The following is a 20,356-nucleotide window of genomic DNA, read 5'->3' as shown; positions in this document are numbered from 1 at the left end:
GCTCAAAAACCGGCAACAGAAGCGCCGGAGGAGGATCATGTCATTTCAAGTACAGGCTGTAATTGGGTTGAAAAGGCGATTGATATATACAAAAGTTGGGAGGCGTGTGATGAGTGGTGCACCAATTGTCGGCTCTAAGCGTTGGAGTATAAAGAATAAATGGCCCAAGTGCCTTGTCTAAACAGCATAAACTGACTTGCTATTTTCGTTCCTCATGCCTTGAGTGAGTGGTTGACTTTTTGATACCCTGAGGAGCGGTCATTGCCGTCCTTTGCGTCCTCTATCATTTAGGTCCTCCAGAACATTGGTTGCTCGTTGAGAGTATGTCTAAGCATCAGCAATGCTAGGGCAGAGATAATTCCTTTGAAACACGGGGTGAAGGCTTTGACTGAAGAAAGAATGTGTTGTTGCCTGCTCACCTTGCGCATGCCAAACTGTAAATGGAGCTAAGTGACTCATGCCGTGAAGGAGTTGACCAGGCGGTGCTACCTTGTATGGTAGAAAGGATGACAAAACAATTGGGCACCTAAACAACCTTGTACCAATCCAAACACGTGCAAGCTGTAGTACCGTTTTACCCATATTTTTAGCATCCATCTGCCCTCCACCTATCACTGTGTAACCATCCGTAACTTGTCGAATGATTGTTTCCCATCTTCACCCAACAAGCAACATGAACAACGACTGCAAAGACAATACTGGCAAGGCCAGACTGCCTACGGAGATCATTCTAATGATCACTGAGAACTTGATTTCGGACATAACTCATCGTCGGCCAATTCTTTCCGCCGCAAATATCATCACAAAGACACTCCTCAACTTGACCTTGGTCTCCAAAACAATTTACCCCACTGCATCACGGCTCCTTTGGCAGAATTGCCTCCAAATTCGATCGAAAGAGAGTTTGCGCCTTTTCCGTAATTTCATCTCGCGGGAGAGTATAATCACGGGTCGGAGACCATGCGAAGCGTATGGCTCTACTAAGCTATTTCTTGCCCCCTTTGAGAGCCCACATGATCGAAGCTCTGCGACAGACTTGAGCGATGAAGAAGAAGAAGGCGAAGAAGCTATCGATTCTCCAGCGGACTCACCTCCCTCCCCGTATTACCCGGAGCTCAAGGATATGGATACAGCCAAGGCTGTAAATGAGGTTCTCGTCACATTGGCCCCAGTCCTCACAGCCATCATTGTAGACATGCCCCTTCGATCTCTCAGGCCCGAGGATGATTATACAGGTATCCGAAGGCTGTTCAGAGAGGGCTTCGAGGCGCTAGTCAATGTTGAAGAGCTTGTCAGCATCAACGATGAGCTTTATCTGGATACCACTGAGGACCACAGCGAGCCAGAGATTTGGACCAAATGGCCAAAAATCCAGCGTTTGGCCCTCTACAATGTCATGATAGGTCCCGAACTGTGGCAGAACATGGCTCTATGCCCTCAATTGGAAATGGCTGTTCTTTCACGCGCAGATCCTCCAGATTTGCGGATCGCGGAAGAGGACATCAAAGACCAATGGTCTAGAGCATGGACTGAAGCAACCTTCCAGAGAGCGATGAGCTTCGAGGAGAGAGTACCATACCAAGGACGAAGATTCACTATAGTGTTCGGTGATTGGGATTTTTACCTTCCTAGTTTCGACGCATTCACTGAGCGTTGGGAAAGGCTGGACCCCGATAATCGTATCAAGACCACTAATGTGCAATTTGATCCGCGTTGGGTGGACCATTATCAGTATATACCTAAAAAACTGGTTAGAGATCGTGCTTTAGCGGGTTCACTATGGCATGATGTAAATACAGAATACTGGGATTTATGCCCATAGAGCGATCAGCATGCTTAGTCTGCGTGGTCTATTTTAAACATTACCTTTCCAAGTTCCATGCATTCACCGACAGTTGTGGAAAGTTAGACCCCGACAATCGTATTAGGATAACAACTGTACCGTTCGATCAGCCTTACAATCCCACTATAACAGGTCTCGAGTACCTTGAACTGGACATGTACAAAACCTGGATCAGAGATCGTGCTTTGAAGGGCTCGCTTTGGGATGACATATATACGGAACGAGAACGCCGAACTTGAGATGAAGCGCACTCTCGTTTTCAAGCTTAGTGGCGAATTGAGATGCAGCCCGACAAATCCAAAGATGCAGATACGCGACTAGATCAGACGACCCTTATGTCGGGCGGAGAGGAGCCATTCCAAGTAGCAACCAATGACTTGGGAGGAAGACTGGATGGGAGTAGACGGCAATGGCTTCTTAATGTGCCGGAAAGATCGACTGCTCTAGGCATAAGAGACGAAATCAATAAGTAAGTATATGCTCTTTAAACGAGGATCTTGGATTATTTATGTTTTCCGCTACCCCCTTGTCGCCACCTCACTGCATCTTGGTAGATCCCAACAGCTCTCCCGATGCAATGTCTCACTAGCCCACGATTCCCAGCTTTGATAACCACTGATAGCGATTTGAAACGTGATATGGTAGATGCCAACTCCCTTTCCCACGCACGGTGGCTTGTGCGGACAGGTGTACTTCCATTTGGTGCACATGCTGTCGCAGAAGCATGGAATTGTCAGTCCGTAACCCTTACGGGCGTTGTTCTCTACAGCCGTCTCTAAGCATACATGTTCTTCTTTTAAACATACTAAGTTTCCGCAGAGATGTAAAATTTGTTAATCATCGTTCGGTACAAGGCCGCGCGACCAGGCTAATACATCATGCAGGAGGGCGAGCTTATCAAGACCGTCGTAACTAAGTTGTATGTAGCCCCCTGATTTGTTCGGCACTTTTTTCGAAGGACGGCAGAATCCGACCGTCGTGGTGGGTAGTGCCCTCCCTCTAGACAGAATCTCTTCGCATAATAGAGGGTCTCGACGGCAGCGGTCCCAAAGGTCCTGCTTTCGGAGCTCAACGCTGTTCTGCAGCAATCAAGTCAGCTACCAAGCAAATCATCATGCAAGAGTTACCATTTACCTGCTTATCTTTCAGGTACTCTTTGTGGCACGGCTTTTTTGTCGATTTCCTTTTGCGGACGTGCGTTAGAAGATAGAGAAAACGCAGACGATGAGTGACCCTACCAAGTCAGTTCCAGTTCCACCGGAAAGGATAGAAGACTTGCCTCACGATTGTTCCTCGGAGTAATTAGACTTGGCGTGGCGGCCAAGTGAAAACTGGGCGGCAGTGAGTCGGATGGTCGCACGGCAAGTTTGTAGAAGGTAATTTCGTTATACCGGGCGACAAGTTCTCTCCTAGAGCGGGAACCAAAGAACGTCCAACTGCCGCAATTGTCAAGCGTTATATAAAACCAAGATTAGCACCCATGCCGACGAAACTCCAACATGAACTTGCTGATTCAACGGGCGCAGAGCGACTGGACGGCAAGGTTATAGAAGGAGAATTTAATGTACCAGGTAAATTCCTAGAAGTTATATTGTGTGAAACCCAAGTTAAGGCCCATACTAATGGGAAAATAACATGAATTTACCGATTTAAAGGACGCAGAGCGACCAGACGGCGAGTTTGTGAAAGGTGATTTCGATTTACCGGGCGGAGAACGTTTTCTGACAGGTGACTCTCTTCGGCGTTTTATCAATGGCCGCCTATCACCACCAGCGGTTCTGGACTTCGAGGGTCTACGGGTCACTGCATAGAAGTTAGCGGAGGCATAATCTCTAGATAGCATAGCAACTCACTGACGAGAGAGAATGAAAACAGTAAACAGTGTGTTTGGTTGGCCAAAAACTTTGTGCAAACAAAGATGTTGAGATCAAAGACCGGAGCTCAGACAAGCGACTGGTCACAAGGGACGAGAACCGTTGTCTTAATGGCTTTTGTTGACATTGGAGACAACGGTTCTCGACTGGATTGTTTGTTGAAAGACGATTCTATGAAAGGAGCTGTGATGAGAGGGTTAATTGGATCGCAGACAAAAGGCAAGTTGAGAAACGTATCTTGTCGGCAGGTGGGTAAGTACCTTCTTTGTGACCAACGTGCCCATCTCACATCCACACATGGCAAGAGTGACTTGGCTCCATCTACCATTTGGCAGGTGCCAACACAAGGTGAGCAGGCAACAAACAGTACCTTTTTTGTCCAGTCAAATTTTCATCCATTGTCAATACAGCCACTTACGACCAATGGTAGACAGATTGCTTTGCCTTCATTCCAAAGAATGACTAGCATGCCTAGTCTGTGTGATCTGTGTTGAACATAAGAAATAGGTGTATATTAATTGCTAGCCGTAGAAGATCGTGACTGATATCTGTTTACTGTGGCTTTGTCTTATCATCTAGCTCAAAGTCGATCCAACTCTCAAGCAGAGACACTCCTATCATGGCCACCGACAACAGAATGGCCGCGCCCTCGACGTACTCGTCATTCTTACCCAATGGGTCTCGAAGCACCTTCTTGTCTTCGGATACACCCAAAAGACGATCGGGCATCTCCTCCGGGAGTGGGAAGAACGGAAGACCCGACGGCATCTTTTGAGGCTTTGATGACTCGTCGCCAGCGAACCCACCGAAAACATCACCACCTTCCGTCTCTGGGTCAACCTTGGGTGCCTGGCTCAGTAACTTGACGACCTTCTTGTAGGCTTCATTTTCAGGCTCTTGCTTCTGAAGACCTTCGAACATAAGATAAACGGCGCGAATTACACTTTCCAGAGCGCCGACAATCCAAGCGTGATGGGAAGATGATGCTTCGCCGACCAGGTACAGCTGTCCATAAGCGTTGGGCTTGATGATCTCCTGCCACATGTTCGAGAATTGGCCAGGTCCAAAGTATGCAAAAGCGCCCGACATGTTCTGGTCGCTATACCAATCATAAGAATGATGGTCTTGATACTGTTGCTTGAGAATCTCGAGAAGGTGCTCGTAGTCCCAGTCCCCTTTCTCTTCGGGGGCATGGAGGAGAGCAAGGTCATGCAGGAGCACTGAAATAAGCTGGTCTTCGTTCTTTGGAGAATCCGAAGAGATCAGAGCACCCATGCGTTGGGCGTCTTGGCCCCATGTGTATGAGCACAAGAGAACAGCGGGCTTATCGGGGTTCCAGTCTTTTCCCTCGTTTGCCTCGATGTTGTAGGATGGGTAGACACAAACTCGAAGCGGAAGATCGGTGTGCGCAAGGCCACCTTTCTTGATACAGAAGGGTTCCTTCTGCCACCACGCAGTCTTGAACTTGATAGCAACCTTGCATGAAGCACCATAGCCGAGTGCACGAATGGCTTGTTTCGTACCCCAAAGAAGGCCAGCGTCTTTGAGATTCATACGCTGGAGTGCGCCAAGGGTTGTGCTGTTGAATACTGCAAAATAATCCTTTTTCGTTGTTGACTTGCCGTTCGAGATCTCCAGTTTCATGGGCGTGTAGTCATTCTTCTCCTTGCGCTTCGGGATTTGAGCGTCGATGGCGACCACCTGGCTCTTGAACTGAACAGGATTCTTAACCTTCTTGGCCATTCTCTCTGCGATTGTTTGGGCGCCTCCGTCAACGCACCACCAGTAGTTGATCGGAGGCTCATCTTTCTTTTGCTTTGGGGTGGCAAAGTCGAGCTGCTCTAGGACACATTCTGTGAGTGACTGGTCATACCAGCCAGTGCCGCTGAAGGATGTCAGAAATTGACCATCAACTCTCATTGCACCACTTACTATGTCGCTGACTCGAGCCATTCGATCGTGTTGTAGTTAAATCCAGGTCCACTGGGTACATCATGCTCGCCCCTGTCCGGCGTCAGCAAATGAAAATATGTCTCTCTCGGCAACTCACAACGCAAGGAACTGTCGAACACTCAATTTATCAGTTCTCATCAATTTCTTCCAGAGCTCGGTCGCTTTTTGCCCATTCTCGTCGTTCTCGTCGACGACCGCTTCAAACTCGACCCTGGTGTTGCCTATCAACTTGTCCAAAGCTGCCTCTATGAGATCGCTGGGATCCTCCTTCAAGTATCTAAACTTGTTAGCGGCTGCCTTCGATTGTTTGGTACACTTACTTCTCGGGGATCTTGTCCTTTTCTTCAAGCCCACTGTTGATCTTAAAAGGATCATCCGTCCCCTCAGCCCAGACGTTGCCCACTTTACGTATATCGTTGAAGTACGTAGGGCAAACTCCATCGACGTCCTTCATGTAGTAGGGAATTAATCCACCCTTTCCAGGCTACATGTCAAGGTAGTTGAATAGCTGGAAGGTTCTATAGCTGGTAAGCAATATGCAGTGTGAGGTAGAATGTAACTGACCTCCTCATGATGGTATTGTTGGGAAATCGCATGGCTCCAACATCGTAATAGTCATGCTCAGCATCAGAGAACCTGTGAGTATACAGACGTCCGCCCAACCTGTCCTCAGCTGCTTCAATGATATCGTAGTTGATCTTGAGTCCCTGATCCTTGCACTCTTCGTTCAACCAGTCAAAGACCAGGGCAGTGAAGAGTCCAGCAACACCAGCGCCAATGATTCCGATGTCTAGCTTCTTGGGATCTTTGGGAACAAGGCCAGTGCCGATCTCCTCCTGTGTTTTGGCCAAGATTGTACCCACCTTCATATCTTCTTTGATCGTAGCAGAGAAAAGATCTGGGTTGGTCTTCTGTGCTTCAATCAACCGCCTTGAGGCGGCCTTGATGTCTTCATCGAAAGCCTTTTTCGCAACATAGCGAGCCCACATGTGCTTATAAGACTTGGTTGGGAGGCGATGCTCCTTGATGTTGTTCAAAGTAGCCATGATGAACGGTGTGTAAGTCAGAGTATTGGTTGAGGTTGAGGAGATGCTGTGATTCCGAGTCTCCTGGGAATTCGCTATCTATTTATGCATTTCTTCCCAGCATCCACCGACCTGGCTTTAGGGACTCAGCCCAGCAAGTTCATCATATCGTTGACAAAGTGGCGAGCTGAATTCTCTGGAACGGGTTGTGTCGACATCAATCTGCATTCTCCTCCAACCCCGCAGTTAGTGAATCTTCATCACATACCGGAACATAGTTGAACTTTCTCCGCAAATAGCTTCATGCCTTCCCACCGGTGAACTGTTGAGGTTGCTATTGGATCGTAAAGATTGAGGTGAGTCCAGACCGCGAGATGGGTTAGATCTGACTAGTCTCGCGGGCCGTCCAGGACTAGCTCGCCTTGACACGAACCAAACGGTCGACATGCGTTGCTTCACCAATTGATGCGCTAGTGAAACGTGGCTGGCTAGCTAGAAACTCACTATCGACGGCTAGCTCCAATACGGCGATTATGTCTCGGAATAGAGGCAAGCATTGCGGGGTCGGATTGAATGTTTAGCATTTGAAGAAACCCAAAGGTAAGAGCTGAAAGATTTGTTCTCCATCTGTTGAAACATGCAGACATGTTGAATTATTGTGGCTTCTCATCACATTTCTTTGTTGAGACTGGAGAATGCAGTCAGCACATCCGGATAAGACATAGACTGTGTTCTGAGACTCTGTCATCAACGGTCAGTTCCTCCAGGCTCGAGGATGATACCATGGCAACTGAAGACAATACTGGCAAGCCAGCTGTTTACCAAGATTGAGTCGTTCGTTTCTGTATCCTCAATCTTAACGACCATAGATCGTGTATCGCCTGGACATGTCATGACCGACCGTCAGTAGGTACGACTGGAACTTCAGCATTTCACAAGCACATACGAAAGAGGCTTGGAACATATAAAGGATGTGATCAGTGTGCAAGAGACGATTCGACTGAACCGAACCACACCGCCTCCGTGGATTAATGCACAGAATTGAGCAGTGTTCCATACCAATCTTCTCGGAGTTGCTTGCACGACATGACGAGCCTCGGCCATAATCTCCAAAATCACTCCTTGTCCTTCTCGACGTCCGATTCTCTGTCTTGTCTACCTTGCTCGTGGGTGCAATGTTAATGTGTCCACAGCAAGTAACCTGGTTCGCCCATACTGAAGACGGTATTGATCATGTACTAGGACAGATGGGTGCAAAATGGTCTTCCGCGGTCCAACCCAGGCTGGGTAACAGACAATGTTTCTGGACAAAACCGCATGGGTTGGGATCTAGTCGAAGTCGATTTGTTTCCATTTCCTTTCTGCATGACGATTGACTCCGGATCGTTGACAGGGTGCAATTTGAAGTCTGCAAAGGCAGTGAGGCTCTCAATTTGGCGCATGAAGCGATATAACCAGGATTGTCTTCTATAAGAACATCATATCCTCAAAGTGCAATTCTCATGGGTAAGCGCTTCATTGACGCTGGTGTCAAGCACGTCATGACGAAGAGCGCGGGCATCACAAAGGATGTCAGGCGTTGGAGGAGAGATGCGATTCGGCAGATTGAGAAGCTTCGACAAAATAACGATATCTTCGAGTCTTTGAACTTAATGGCGCTTGATTGGCAAATGAGAGAGATTGCGATTGATGTTAATTTGTCTATAGGGCATTCGCAGACTGTGCAGCGGTCGTCACTGAGGGAAGGTAACATATGGTGGCAACTCAATATCTTTTTCGTCCTTGGTGGGTGACATGACGCGACTGACGAGTAATTGCAATTGGGTTGAGTGGTGGATTCCATAAATTGATGAATGCGTTTCTTATCGTGGAACGGAGATCGTGATGCGATCGTGATGAATCAACAGCCCCGCGACATGGACGCATACTGACATCATCAACAACCGTGATAAATACTCAACTCGCTCTTTCCCATTCTTTCGCATTCTGCTCTTCTTCATTTCATACACAAACACCAACGCAAATAATTCTTCACTAATACAATAATCTTCAATCATGTCTCAAGCCGGCAAAGATGGTACTTTCCATCCCGTTCCTGAGGCTCAAGCCCAGAACCTCCCAGGGTACGTCACAAGATTACATCTCCTCCAAACCAAAATACTGACTCTTGCAGAACCGAAAAGGCTATGAACCCTACTAGCGAATCTACAAAGCTAGAAGGCAAGAATGAATTCCACGAGTACCGCGGTGCCAACAAGCTCGAGAACGCCAAGGCTTTCATCACCGGCGGAGAGTAAGTACCATCACCATGAATTTTCACTCAATTCTAATGCACCTCCTAGCTCTGGAATCGGTCGCGCAGTCGCCGTCCTCTTCGCTCGCGAAGGCGCAGACGTGACAATCGTTTACCTCCCAGAAGAGCAGGAAGACGCCGAAGAGACTAAGCGAATGGTCGAGAAGGAAGGTCGCAAGTGTCTTCTCGTTCCTGGCAATCTTATGGACAACGACACGTGCAAGAACGCTGTTCAGAAGCATGTTGATGAGTACGGAAAGATTGACGTGCTGGTCAACAACGCTGCCAAACAAATCATGTGCGAGGACTTCAAGGATATCGATTTGGAGAATGTCGAGAGTACTTTCCGAAGCAACATCCTTCAAATCTTTGCCATAACGAAATACGCTCTTCATCATATGGAGACTGGTGGCTCGTAAGTATTACTCTGCCGGACACAATCCAAGATAGCTAACAGGTTCAGCATCATCAACTCAACTTCCGTCGTTGCATTCCGCGGTACCGCTGCCATGATCGACTACGCTTCCACAAAGGGCGCCATCGTGGCATTCACACGATCACTATCCAAGCAACTCGTCAAGAAGGGTATCAGGGTCAACGCTGTTGCTCCCGGACCAGTGCATACACCCCTTCAGCCCGCGTCTCGACCAGCTGACCAGATGGAGGGTTTCGGAAAGCAGTCTCAGCTGGGCCGTGTCGGACAACCCAGTGAGATCGCGACGAGCTTTGTATTCTTGGCTTCCAAGGATGCTACGCTCTTCCATGGACAGATCCTTCACGCGTATCCTCTTGGAGACTAGGATGTGTCGGATGGCAATATTAAAAACAGACTGTGGTAATTTGGGTTGGTAGTCCGCATTGATTGACAAAGGAGCTGATTGTGCCGGCGATATGTACCGCGAGTGGAGGCAAGATGTATGTAGTATGGATGATATCCAAGTTAATTCGACTCTATGAATCATGGGTATGTCTTTATATTTGTATCATTAGCTTTATGTTTCGGTTGATCACTATTAAGACAATACACTATAAGAAAGGTTGAGCGAAGTCCGGATCGAACTCATCATACTGCATGCCAGTCCCAAATTCAACCATACGAAACCCACTGCCACTTCCATCAACACCAAAAGGTGGGGGGCCATCACCGTAGAGATAATCGTGGACTTCCTTGTCGAGACATATATAACGTCCGGGGTCTGGCTGATCAATCCTCACGAAAACACGTACTTTGATCCTTTTGTCGATAGGGCGATGTCTCCAACTTAACTTATCGCGGATATCAGCGATGATCCCAGCATAATGACCTGTTCCCCCTATGACCGAGAGAAAACTTCGTTCAACAGATAGGAGTGTGGAAAGTTTCTGAAGAAGAGATACAGATGTTCTATAGTCGGGTGTGGTCATGATGTAGTTCGTTGGCTTTGGGAAGTGTGAGAATATAGAATTGAAAGATGTGGCTAATAGGCACGAGCTTTGACCAGAGGGTAACCAACATATAGTGCCAATTGCCAATAGCAGCACCGTGTAAATAGATGTATTAATGCGAATTAAGAATAACGCAGAAACATTCTCCCTTATTGTCTGTATATTACCTAGGCTCAGCAAACTTGGCCCACAGAGGATCTTCCAGAACCTTTTGCAGCAGTTCTCCTTCTGTCCCAAACACAACTTCAACACCACCATTGGGCAGGGCGGGCAGAACAACGTGTGTTCCTGGCAGGATACCAGTGTTTGGACAACGAACGGCTTCAATCCTATCTCCTAGAAGCGGACCCCATTCCACAGTGGCCAAGTCGAACTCGGCCCACGACGTCTGCACAGATGTCTTGCCAAGGACATCCAAAAATGCCGTGGGAACGAGTCTCGTGACATCTTCGAGCTTATCAATGAGTGTCACCACATCGTCGGTGAACTGGTTGGTGAGACGCAAAAGAATCTCCTTCCGTATCATTATAGCAAGATCGGCCAGACTCAGACTTCCCAAAATGTCCCGAATGGGCGCTGACACACTGATGTATTGAAGGAAACAGCCGAGAGTCTGAGGATGTACAGGAGGATCCGTACGGGTTCTTCCGTTGACAGCCATGTTAAATACCGAAGACGCATCCTCATCTTCCGCAAGACTGTCAAGGGGTGCTTGAACTGCCACAGCGGTACGCCACATCAAAGCCGAAAAAGCATCATTAGTGGAAATCCACTGCTGGTTTGTCTCTATGGTTGCGTTTGCAGGCGCTGCCTCGGCCTTGAGAGCAGACAGGGATTCTGGAGAAAAGTAAAAGACTTGACCACGAAAGGTTGTGCTCAGCATAGCCGGGGATGCACCAGTGGGGGTGAAGGGCAGAATTGTATACTCAGGGTGATCCTCTGCTCTCCCCTTGTTGTTGCCTGATGGTTGTGTGACACGTTGTCTATCGGTCACCATAGCATCGTCGATAACAAATGGATCGGGTATCTGAAGGCCTTGGCGGCGACGACATTCTTCAGCCCAAATTCTTGTCCACGTTAGGTATGTCGTTGCGTCACCGACCATGTGGAAGACGTTCCATCCGATGAGAACACCGCCCCGTATGAAGTTGACTTGGACAAGAGATATCGGGAGTCGCTTTCCAGGCTCAGGCCACAAGGGGCCAGGCATCAGTAGATCAGCATCAAAGGCCGTTATGGGAAAGTGTTTTGCTTTCAAGGCCTTGTAGTCCCACGAGTACACTTCTGGATCCCTCAAGTCCTTGTATCTCACAATACCGACTTGGTCATTGGGGAGCCTTTGAAGTTTCAGAGTGTTGGCCTGCCTGGCATCAGGGTCTGGAACCGCTTCAGACGCCATGACGCCAATTCTCTGGCACGTAGCTTTGTAACCAGACTCAATGACATTTAAGACCTCATCGAGGTTGTAGTCATCTGGCAGACGCATCGGAAAGACATAGCGGAGGTAACCTCTGGGGCCAGCACGTTCTACAGCTGTCAGTTCTGGGACGTCTCTCAAAGGTGGGTGCGAAGACATGATTTCGGCTGGTAAAGATAGAAGTTTATAAAGATGTTGGTAATAACTGGGAGATGTTTCTGCGGCGAGTGACATTATTGTGATTATTTATGCACAGGACTAAGCGAGGTTAGCTGGAACTTTTGAGACTGTTGGTTCAACCCTGACCTGGCCAGTTCTCTATCTCCCCTGCGCCATGTGTGATTCCAAGTGGAGATCAGAGGAGTCCTGATATTCCCGCAGACTTGATGGAGCATGCGACACATGAGTCTATTCTCACTTCCAACGGATTCACTTGCAAAGGTTCACTCCTTTATGATGAATTTGCAACACACGTGACGAACGACCGATACATCATTCCCTTTATCATACAGTGCAATAGGCTGATATACACATTATTTGAGCTGTTTTTCATATTATCTGTTGGTTCACGTACGGATATATATCCAACATTTACCTTGTTACCCGAGGAGTAAACGTTGCACACTGCAGGGGTTCAATGGTACGACGTGGAGTCATAGTTAGCGGCACAGCATGCATGGCGCAGATCTACTGCCGGAATCTGTTCCCGTTTTACCCTTGTGGAAATAAGACCGGGCTGTAGATTTGACAGTTGGTAGGAAGGTAAAGCTCTCGACGAAATACGCATCTTTCAGTCATGTCATGCAGAGTTTTGCTCAGACCGGGATCCCAGCTTTCTGTATTTGCATATTGGGTATATATAATTCACCTGCATTTTCTCCTGAGGATGTAACATCCGCAAATTACGATTTCTGCCCTTGGCATCGCCTTTTATCTATTAATGGCGGTACAAATTCGCGCTGTTGACAACAGGTGCCATCCCATCTTCCTTTTTGACGGTTGCGCCACTTCTTCAAGTAATGTCTTAATATGAATCCCCCAATGGATCCCCGAATCGTCGCCTTTGCTGGTCCACCACCTTCAGATATTGATCTGGATGCCGATACTGCTACCTCCGACAGGGCAGCCATCATCACAATCCTGATTCTAGCTCTGGTAGCCATTACGCTTCGATTCGCTGCACGAGCAGTTCAACGTACAAGGGTGCATTTGGATGACTGGATCATCGTTTTGGGCATGATACTTGTGGGTGGAACTGCAGGATTAGCTATGGCCGGCATGTCTCAAGCGACAATATATACTGTTGGCAAAGTACTAATAGTCACAAGGTGGTTTCTACGGAGCGGGCAAACACATATGGGCCGTCGAGATGGGTGACTTGCAACAGATTTACAAGGTACAGTCAACTTGAGAAAAAATAAAGCTAGACTAACGAATGTTTAGATATTGTTCGCCTACACGTTTCTTTACTCGGCATCCTGTGCCGTCATTAAAATTTCCATTCTCCTTTTCTATCACCGTATCTTTCCCTCTACCGAACTATTCTTCCGAGTCTCGATAATCTTTGGTTACTTCCTTTCCTTCTCCTATCCTGTGGTGGTCTGGGTGACGATGGGAAACGCGTGCAGACCCTTTGAACACTTCTGGACACAATTTGCGGGGACGCAAGGAAACTGCATCGATATCAACACGTTCTTCCTTGCTCTTGGGATAGTCAATATGGTCAACGACTTCTATATCTTGCTTATACCCATTCCTCAAATCTTCCAGCTACAGATGTCATTGAGGAAAAGACTTGGGATTACTGGTATCATGATGCTCGGTAGCTTGTACGTTTCAACCATTACGCTATGCCACAAGATTTTGTCATGCTAATCAACCTCGACAGTGTTTGTGCAGCTAGTGCAGTACGAATCCACTTCCTAACAGAACTCACAAAAACAACAAACGTCACACGCGCCATGGGTCCCATCTTCATCTGGTCAGACCTCGAGCCCTGCATCGCCATCGTATCCGCCTGTCTCCCGCACCTAGCACCTTTACGCCACATCCTCCGTCAAAAGCTCTCTTCAGCCTTTGGCGCCGAAGGAACAGGAAGCGGAACTGGGACATTAACTGGCGGCAAAGTGTGGAAGGATGGCGGATCGAATTCCAATGGGCCCCTTTTTACATATGGCGGGACAAAGTATTTCGGTGGTGGTGAGAGGTTGAGGCTCGGAGATCACGATGACGAGGTTGAGTTGACAAATCGTGTGACGGCTGGTCCTGCCACTGCAGATATACCCTGCGGTAGCTCCGTCTCGACGGAAGATAGATCCAAGCACGAAATTCATGTGCAAACAAGTTATACGCAGACGAGGGAATGTCGTATTTAAGAGGTCAATAAATGATTCGAGTACCATTGATGGACCATCAGCAAGAAGTCATGATCAGGCATCCCCTCAAATCTTCCTTTAACCAAAGTTTGGGCACTCTACAGTGCCAATAGCCGCACCATGAAGCTGTGTGTGTGCTATATATATACTTATCGCGTGGTGGCGACATAATGAAGTCTACACTGTCACCAAGTGCCCTCCTGTCGTCAAGGACTTCCTGCTCCTACGGACAATTGAGCGTGGGCTGATGTCCCATAGTTACAGAGTGAGGTGGACTAGACAATAGCGTGTTCTTAGAGGAATTTCGAAGATAATATTAAAATGCGACACTACTATTGTTCAAGTTTATCCTAAAGTTTACTTAAGTACCTATAATATCTTAGAGTACTTATAACAAGCTCTGAAATGTATTCTACTGCTCAATTATTGCATTGTATTCTACTCGATAAGAACTTGCTTCTCCTTCTTCAGACTCTCAACAAAGCTGATCGATACGTTGAGAGTCTGAGCAACAACCTCGGGGGGCGTCAAAGCAAGCCATTGGGTCAAAGAAATGTCAGCGACGCGGTCGGACTTGTACACTTCGATCCAAATGAGATCTTCATCCTCAGACGTGTTCTCAATGTAGTGACTATCAAGTTAGCATCAATGGACAGTAGAAAAACGCGTCAACTACTTACCCAGAGTTGTCGGGGAACGCTGCAGTGTCACCAGCAGAAAAGTCAAAGGTCCGAGCAGCAGCGTTGCCGATAAACACTGTAGCCTTGGCCTTACCCTGGTGAAAGTACAGCCACTCTTCAGCATTAGGGTGCCAATGAAGCTCACGTAGACCACCCGGCTTTAGTGTCACAAAAGTCGCCGCAAGAGTCTTGGAAGCAGGGAAGTTGGTTGAGTCAATCTTCCAGAACTTACCACCTGTACCACCAATCTTCTCGGGTTCGTGCTGGAGTGTGCGGTAGACGAAAGAGCTGTTACCTGAGAGTGTACCGGCTGGGCCGTCGGTGACGTTCCTCTTGCTGACCTCGGCGTTGAGGATGTAGGGATTGGGGCTGGTGACGTTCTCAAAGACTGACGGGTCGACACCAAAGTTCTTGGCGAGGATGTCTTTAGGAGTGTGAGTGATCCAGTCGTCGACCATGAAAGTGGTGCTGTTGATACATCAACATATGTCTTAAGTTCGTCGCGCGTATAGAACTTACCCAACTTTGTCAAAGTCGGCCTCGTCAAAGACCAGGAGATACTCGTTCTCATCCGCGAGACCCTGGATGGTGTGGGCGGCTCCCTTTGGGAAGTACCATATGTCTCCGTAGTTGAGAACTTCTTCCTGGTATCGGCCGTGCTCGTCAACGGCAGAGACAAGAACAGACCCGTTGTATACGAAGCCCCATTCGGCCTTTTGCAGTTAGTTTCAATTCAGTTGGAGCGATGGACCGTGGAACTCACAACGCGGTGCCAGTGAAGTTCGCGAATGGCGCCTTTGACAAGATGCTGCTGAGCACCAGAGATGTCATGACTAGAGGGAAGGTCTTGAATGACCTGCTCACGAACCCATCCACCCTTCAAGAGGCGAGTCTTGGAGTCGGAGAAGCTCCACTTGAGGTTAGGAACAACACCGTTGTCGGTTGGCTGGCGTCCGAGGTTGTCGGGGTTCTGAAGATCAAGTTCCTCATTGGTGCCGCCTAATCAGGCCATGAGTATTTATAGTGAAGATCGTGAGTAGATGGAAATTACCTAGAATAACGGAACCTTTGCCCTTTCCGTCATATGGCTGGCCCTTCTCAAAGCCAGGTTTCTGAGCGTCTTTAGGAGCAGCAGCGACAAGACCTGTTCCAAGGCACAAGGCCAGCGCAGAGGATAAGAATGATGCGCCCTTCATGATGGCTAGAACTCGATTGATAAGAAGATAAAATGTAGAAGACGCGAACGACCAAATCAAGGGAGGTGTGAAACGATGTAGACGCGGGTTGGTAGGTGTCGCACCCGATGACTTATACCTCCAATACCGCACTTGTTATCACGACATGCGGTCATACATGGCGTTCGAGCCTGGAAATTATGACAGTCGCAGGTTAATCGTTCTCGGCACTTACAAGAAAGAAATCATCTCGCTCAAAGAAATCACGATCTTCGTGGCTGCATGAAGCTATCAATTAACTAAACTATACCCAATAGATAGTTACTTAAAATTGCGTATTCTCATCAAAATGCTACTCTTCGCATCTCGTGGCTATCAGACTGCAACCACCACGGTGAAGCTATCCCGGCGCACGGGCTTTCCGGCCGAAATGATCTGCAAGCCTCTTGCCAAGACGGATACAAGCGAGCTTATTCCCCTTACGTTGAGTGTGAGTGTTAATGTAAATCTGGGGTTGACGACATTGTTAGTGTAGTTACGTGATTGATCTACCATTTTAGTGCGGCTCAAACCGGGGCGGACGAATCAGACTCCACGTTGTAAGCATAAGTTTATGGTAACGAATAATGATGTTATTTACCGAGGAGTGGCTTGTTCCTGATGGTCGAATTGGGTTTTGTTAAGATTCTGTGAGGGTAACTAACTGGAAGGGACCCTTAGGTCTTAGTTCACCATATCGGAGACACACATACGAGTCTCATGACGGACTTCATCGCCCGATATTTTGTAAGAATTGGAACTTGACAACTCATTTCATGGCTTGACTTAATTCTGTCAGTCCCTCAGTCTGGATCCAGAAGTATCGCAGGGATGATAGTCGCAATCGCAACTAACATGGCGTTCTCCCAAAGAGTTAAACTATTGTGAAGATCATTCACTAATCAAGACTGGTAAGACAACAAACTAGTTAGCAACCTCCCAAAGGGGAATATTGTCTGTGGAGAATCCCAAGCGGCATGTATAAGTGCCGAGAACTCGTGGGTGCCTGGTAGTAGTCGGAATAAGAGAGATTGCTAGTAACATAAGGCTGATAACCCCTGACCTGGTAAGTTGTATGGTTCAGCACTTTGGCTCTATTAGTTCAGTGCTGTCTGAATTTATCATGGCCAATAACACTCGAAACTGATGTCATTCTTTCGATCTGTTGATCCAAATATCACGAGAACGTGAGATGGAACGTAGGGGCCGACTATCATCAATGTCTCAAGTCCAACAGCACTGAGTAACTCAGGCTAAACAAGTCGCAAACTCTTAAAGCCATGTTTGTCTCAGCTCTGAGGTACTTTGAATGCATGCACATGGGGGTAGTTTAGCCTCTAGACAGGGTCGAATTGAGTAGTATGGTCACCCCAAGTTGGCATCTTCGACAACCCGTAACTATCTGCCCAGATGACCATGCTCTCGGCAATTAGCCTTATATATTGCAGCCTCAGCTTGACTCCTTAAGATGGAAATCTTGCAGATCAGTTCCGCTAAGGATCGGGAGCTTCAGTTCCGTCCTGCCTGCCTGTCTTTCTTGCCAGCACGATTGAGGCTAGAGAAAGTACAGTTAAAGCTGAAGAGTTGAAGGCGAAGAACGCGGAAATTGTGATAGTCGCGTGAAAAGAAACTCATCACTAGGTCCAATTATGTCTTCTTGAGGCTTGAAGATGCAATTGTCGAGAGTAAAGTCCAAGAATTTGGTCAGAGATGGTGTTCAGGGGATCTGTAGAAAGGAGGCATTACAAGCGATGGCATGATCGAGGTATATAACATCTCGAAAACTCCCTCAATCCTTCTCAATCATCCAACTCACATCATCAACTTGCTCACTTCTTCATCAGATAACAGCAACTGAGTCTTCTTCTTCACATCCTTGGGACAATGCCCTCTCTCGTCTCCTTCACAGCCCTCTTGGGTGCCCTGGCATCTCAGATTTCAGCATCTCCAGCTGACCTCAACAAGAGAGGACTCAGCCTGCCTCCTCTGATCCCCAAGATCCCGGGTGTCACTGAGCCTCTGGCCGATAACGCTCCTCCGCTGCCCATCCTTCAGGTCCCCACTCCTCCTCTGGATAGCCCTCCTTTCAAGACGTCCAATATCAAGCCCAAGAAGATCGGGTACTTCTGGACCGGTGCTGGTGACAACAAGCACGCCGACTTCCTTGTCACTGCTAGCTTAGACGATGTGAGTCACCCTTTAGAAGGGGTTCATAGACAATGTTGACAAAAACTTTAGGATACCTTTGGTGAAATCATCCACATCACTGATGTAAACACTAGCGGCAACTCGCCTCACCATCTGGGAAGCTCCCTCGATGGAAAGACCCTCGTCGGTGGTGGTCTGCTGTCTCTCCTCAAAACACAGGATACGGCCTTCTACTTCGACACCTCCGACCCTTACCACCCCAAGTTCGACCACAGCAACCGGGGCATCTTGGGCTCCATCGTCGATGAGATCCGAGCCAAGCCTGATGGTGGCTTCTTCATCACCTACATGGGCAGTGCTGTCGGCACATCTCCTGGACGTCTGATTGAGACTGACGCTGGTGGCAACATCATCCACGAGTGGCCCGAGGATGTCGAGAGTACCCTGAACATTCTTGAGGAGCAGTTCTCTCCTCACGGTCTCGCTGTTGACTTTGACAAGAACATTATCCTTACTTCTGACTTTGTTGTGCCCATTACTATCCTGAAGCCTACTGCTGGTATCAAGAAGGCCGATACTCTTCGCCTTTGGGACCTCAAGACTCGCAAGATCATTTCAACTATCACCATTCCTGACGTAAGCTACCCTGTTAAAACAGTAGAGTATGACATCTGACAGCAACAGGGCCAAGGTATCCAGGACGTCAAGTTTATTCCTGGTAACAAGGAGAGTGCTGCTCTGGCTACGTGAGTACACCCAAAATCATGCCACCTTACTAAGTTACTAATCTGGTGTCTGTAGTGCTGTCGGGCCCGGCCAAGTCTGGATCATCTACCCCTTCCGCAAGGACTCCAAGGGCAACCAAGGTGTCGCCAAGCTCCTGTACGACCTCGGAGACAAGGCCAAGGAATCTCTGGCTATTTACTCCGACATCACCGACGACGGCAAGCTCGCTTACTTCACCATCACTCTCGGCAACCACATCGCTGCCCTCGATATCTCCGACCTCGACAATGTCAAGCGCCTCGATGATCCCGATGAGGAGCAGCCCATCATTGGCCCCCACTACGTCAAGATCTCTCCCGATAAGAAGAACTTGCTTGTTACCGGTTACTTTGTGCAGGGTGGAGATATCTCTATCGTCAACACTCCTGGCGATTACAAGGGCCACTGGATCGACATCAACGACGACGGATCTCTTAGCTTCAACCGTACCATTGATTTTGAGAAGATCTTCACAAGGAGCCGCGGTGGCGCCCGACCCCATAGCTCTGTTATCTTTGATCTTACTGATCCTAAGAACCCTATCTATTACTAGAGGCTTACCAACGGGATGAGCTTGGAGGGAGTCGCTATGATAAACATGAGGCTGTTTGACGAACTGAAATTGGATTTTCAGTGGTGGTAATGGATTAATTCGTTCGTGTTTCTTGCCTCTATGAGGTGGTTTCATTTGGTGGTCGATGTCCCCACCACTTAGATATTTGACTTATTATCTTACATGATTTATTTTGTATCCCAGTTGGCTGTGAACTATAGTCCCACTACGAACGGGTTATTTGTGGGGAGTCCGGAAAAGCTTATCGAAAACGGTCGCTGTAGGTTCTCAATTTGCAAGGTCTGTTACGAAAGATTTATGTCGATGGAGACGAATCGATTAGATTGTATGGGACAGCGCAGATCCTTTCTCCGCGTACAAAAATATGTGGAAATGTTCGCGCTTTCCAAAGCTTTATCTATCTCATGCCTCGAGCCCATCTCAGTGTATGTTACTCTGTATGTAAATAGGGTAGGAAGGCTTTCATGGGCCAGGCTACTTAATTCAACCGCCGTCTTTCTCACAAGCGCATTTTGCTCTTGTTATACAACAAATCGCGTGACCTGTTAGAGGCGGGCAAGCACTGCCAGTGCAACCCATGCTGCCGCGCATCACCGTATTTGAACGCCTGGTTAAAAGAATTGTTGTGTTTGACAGAAATCGGCCCTCCCGGCCTAGCCTCACAGGCAGGACTGAGACGCCTCCTTGACTTTCCATTCTTACAATTGATCAGTATTTAGGAGGAAATAGCTATTTTTTTTTGTCAATACTCTATATGAAATCAATCACGG

The 20,356-nt window shown here is 47.9% G+C and overlaps 8 protein-coding genes across 8 annotated transcripts; 4 read left to right on the top strand and 4 right to left on the bottom strand.

Moving 5' to 3' along the window:
• Positions 1–673: 673 nt before the first annotated feature.
• EDB82DRAFT_431857 (uncharacterized protein) lies at positions 674–2,082 on the top strand (the record flags this gene model as incomplete). The annotated part of the gene is made up of 2 exons (XM_065607705.1): positions 674–1,679; positions 1,910–2,082. The coding sequence occupies 2 exons, from the start codon at positions 674–676 to the stop codon at positions 2,080–2,082; spliced, it is 1,179 nt and encodes a 392-aa protein (XP_065464368.1).
• A 2,187-nt stretch (positions 2,083–4,269) lies between these two features.
• EDB82DRAFT_528490 (uncharacterized protein) lies at positions 4,270–6,716 on the bottom strand (the record flags this gene model as incomplete). The annotated part of the gene is made up of 5 exons (XM_025729208.1): positions 4,270–5,602; positions 5,650–5,721; positions 5,768–5,947; positions 5,991–6,154; positions 6,231–6,716. 5 exons carry the CDS (start codon positions 6,714–6,716, stop codon positions 4,270–4,272), a joined length of 2,235 nt encoding a protein of 744 aa, XP_025583499.1.
• A 1,872-nt stretch (positions 6,717–8,588) lies between these two features.
• EDB82DRAFT_284468 (uncharacterized protein) lies at positions 8,589–9,868 on the top strand. The gene is made up of 4 exons (XM_065607393.1): positions 8,589–8,818; positions 8,869–8,988; positions 9,038–9,403; positions 9,452–9,868. Exons 1-4 carry the CDS (start codon positions 8,751–8,753, stop codon positions 9,786–9,788), a joined length of 891 nt encoding a protein of 296 aa, XP_065464367.1. The 5' UTR covers positions 8,589–8,750; the 3' UTR covers positions 9,789–9,868.
• Positions 9,869–10,014: 146 nt separating this feature from the next.
• Positions 10,015–10,392, bottom strand: EDB82DRAFT_479116 (uncharacterized protein; the record flags this gene model as incomplete). Its single annotated transcript, XM_025729212.2, has 1 exon — positions 10,015–10,392. One exon carries the CDS (start codon positions 10,390–10,392, stop codon positions 10,015–10,017), a length of 378 nt encoding a protein of 125 aa, XP_025583502.2.
• EDB82DRAFT_284456 (transferase family-domain-containing protein) lies at positions 10,183–12,192 on the bottom strand. The gene is made up of 2 exons (XM_065607392.1): positions 12,137–12,192; positions 10,183–12,088 (listed from the first exon to the last, which is right to left on the bottom strand). The coding sequence occupies exon 2, from the start codon at positions 12,062–12,064 to the stop codon at positions 10,577–10,579; it is 1,488 nt and encodes a 495-aa protein (XP_065464366.1). The 5' UTR covers positions 12,065–12,088; positions 12,137–12,192; the 3' UTR covers positions 10,183–10,576.
• A 408-nt stretch (positions 12,193–12,600) lies between these two features.
• Positions 12,601–14,530, top strand: EDB82DRAFT_510882 (pth11-like integral membrane protein). Its single transcript, XM_065608869.1, has 4 exons — positions 12,601–13,106; positions 13,159–13,226; positions 13,274–13,659; positions 13,719–14,530. Exons 1-4 carry the CDS (start codon positions 12,860–12,862, stop codon positions 14,203–14,205), a joined length of 1,188 nt encoding a protein of 395 aa, XP_065464365.1. The 5' UTR covers positions 12,601–12,859; the 3' UTR covers positions 14,206–14,530.
• EDB82DRAFT_568794 (RmlC-like cupin domain-containing protein) lies at positions 14,504–16,385 on the bottom strand. The gene is made up of 5 exons (XM_025729214.2): positions 15,937–16,385; positions 15,649–15,884; positions 15,405–15,598; positions 14,886–15,353; positions 14,504–14,836 (listed from the first exon to the last, which is right to left on the bottom strand). Exons 1-5 carry the CDS (start codon positions 16,079–16,081, stop codon positions 14,644–14,646), a joined length of 1,236 nt encoding a protein of 411 aa, XP_025583504.1. The 5' UTR covers positions 16,082–16,385; the 3' UTR covers positions 14,504–14,643.
• A 1,598-nt stretch (positions 16,386–17,983) lies between these two features.
• Positions 17,984–19,673, top strand: EDB82DRAFT_540038 (uncharacterized protein; the record flags this gene model as incomplete). The annotated part of the gene is made up of 4 exons (XM_065609326.1): positions 17,984–18,286; positions 18,338–18,883; positions 18,932–18,993; positions 19,049–19,673. 4 exons carry the CDS (start codon positions 17,984–17,986, stop codon positions 19,563–19,565), a joined length of 1,428 nt encoding a protein of 475 aa, XP_065464364.1. The 3' UTR covers positions 19,566–19,673.
• Positions 19,674–20,356: the final 683 nt, after the last annotated feature.

The sequence above is a fragment of the Fusarium venenatum genome (genome assembly GCF_020744135.1).
Source record: "Fusarium venenatum strain MPI-CAGE-CH-0201 chromosome Unknown EDB82scaffold_3, whole genome shotgun sequence".
In the NCBI taxonomy this organism is placed as follows: domain Eukaryota; kingdom Fungi; phylum Ascomycota; class Sordariomycetes; order Hypocreales; family Nectriaceae; genus Fusarium; species Fusarium venenatum.
The sequence above is the reverse complement of the archived record's forward strand: the minus strand, read 5'-3'. Positions and strand labels throughout refer to the sequence as shown.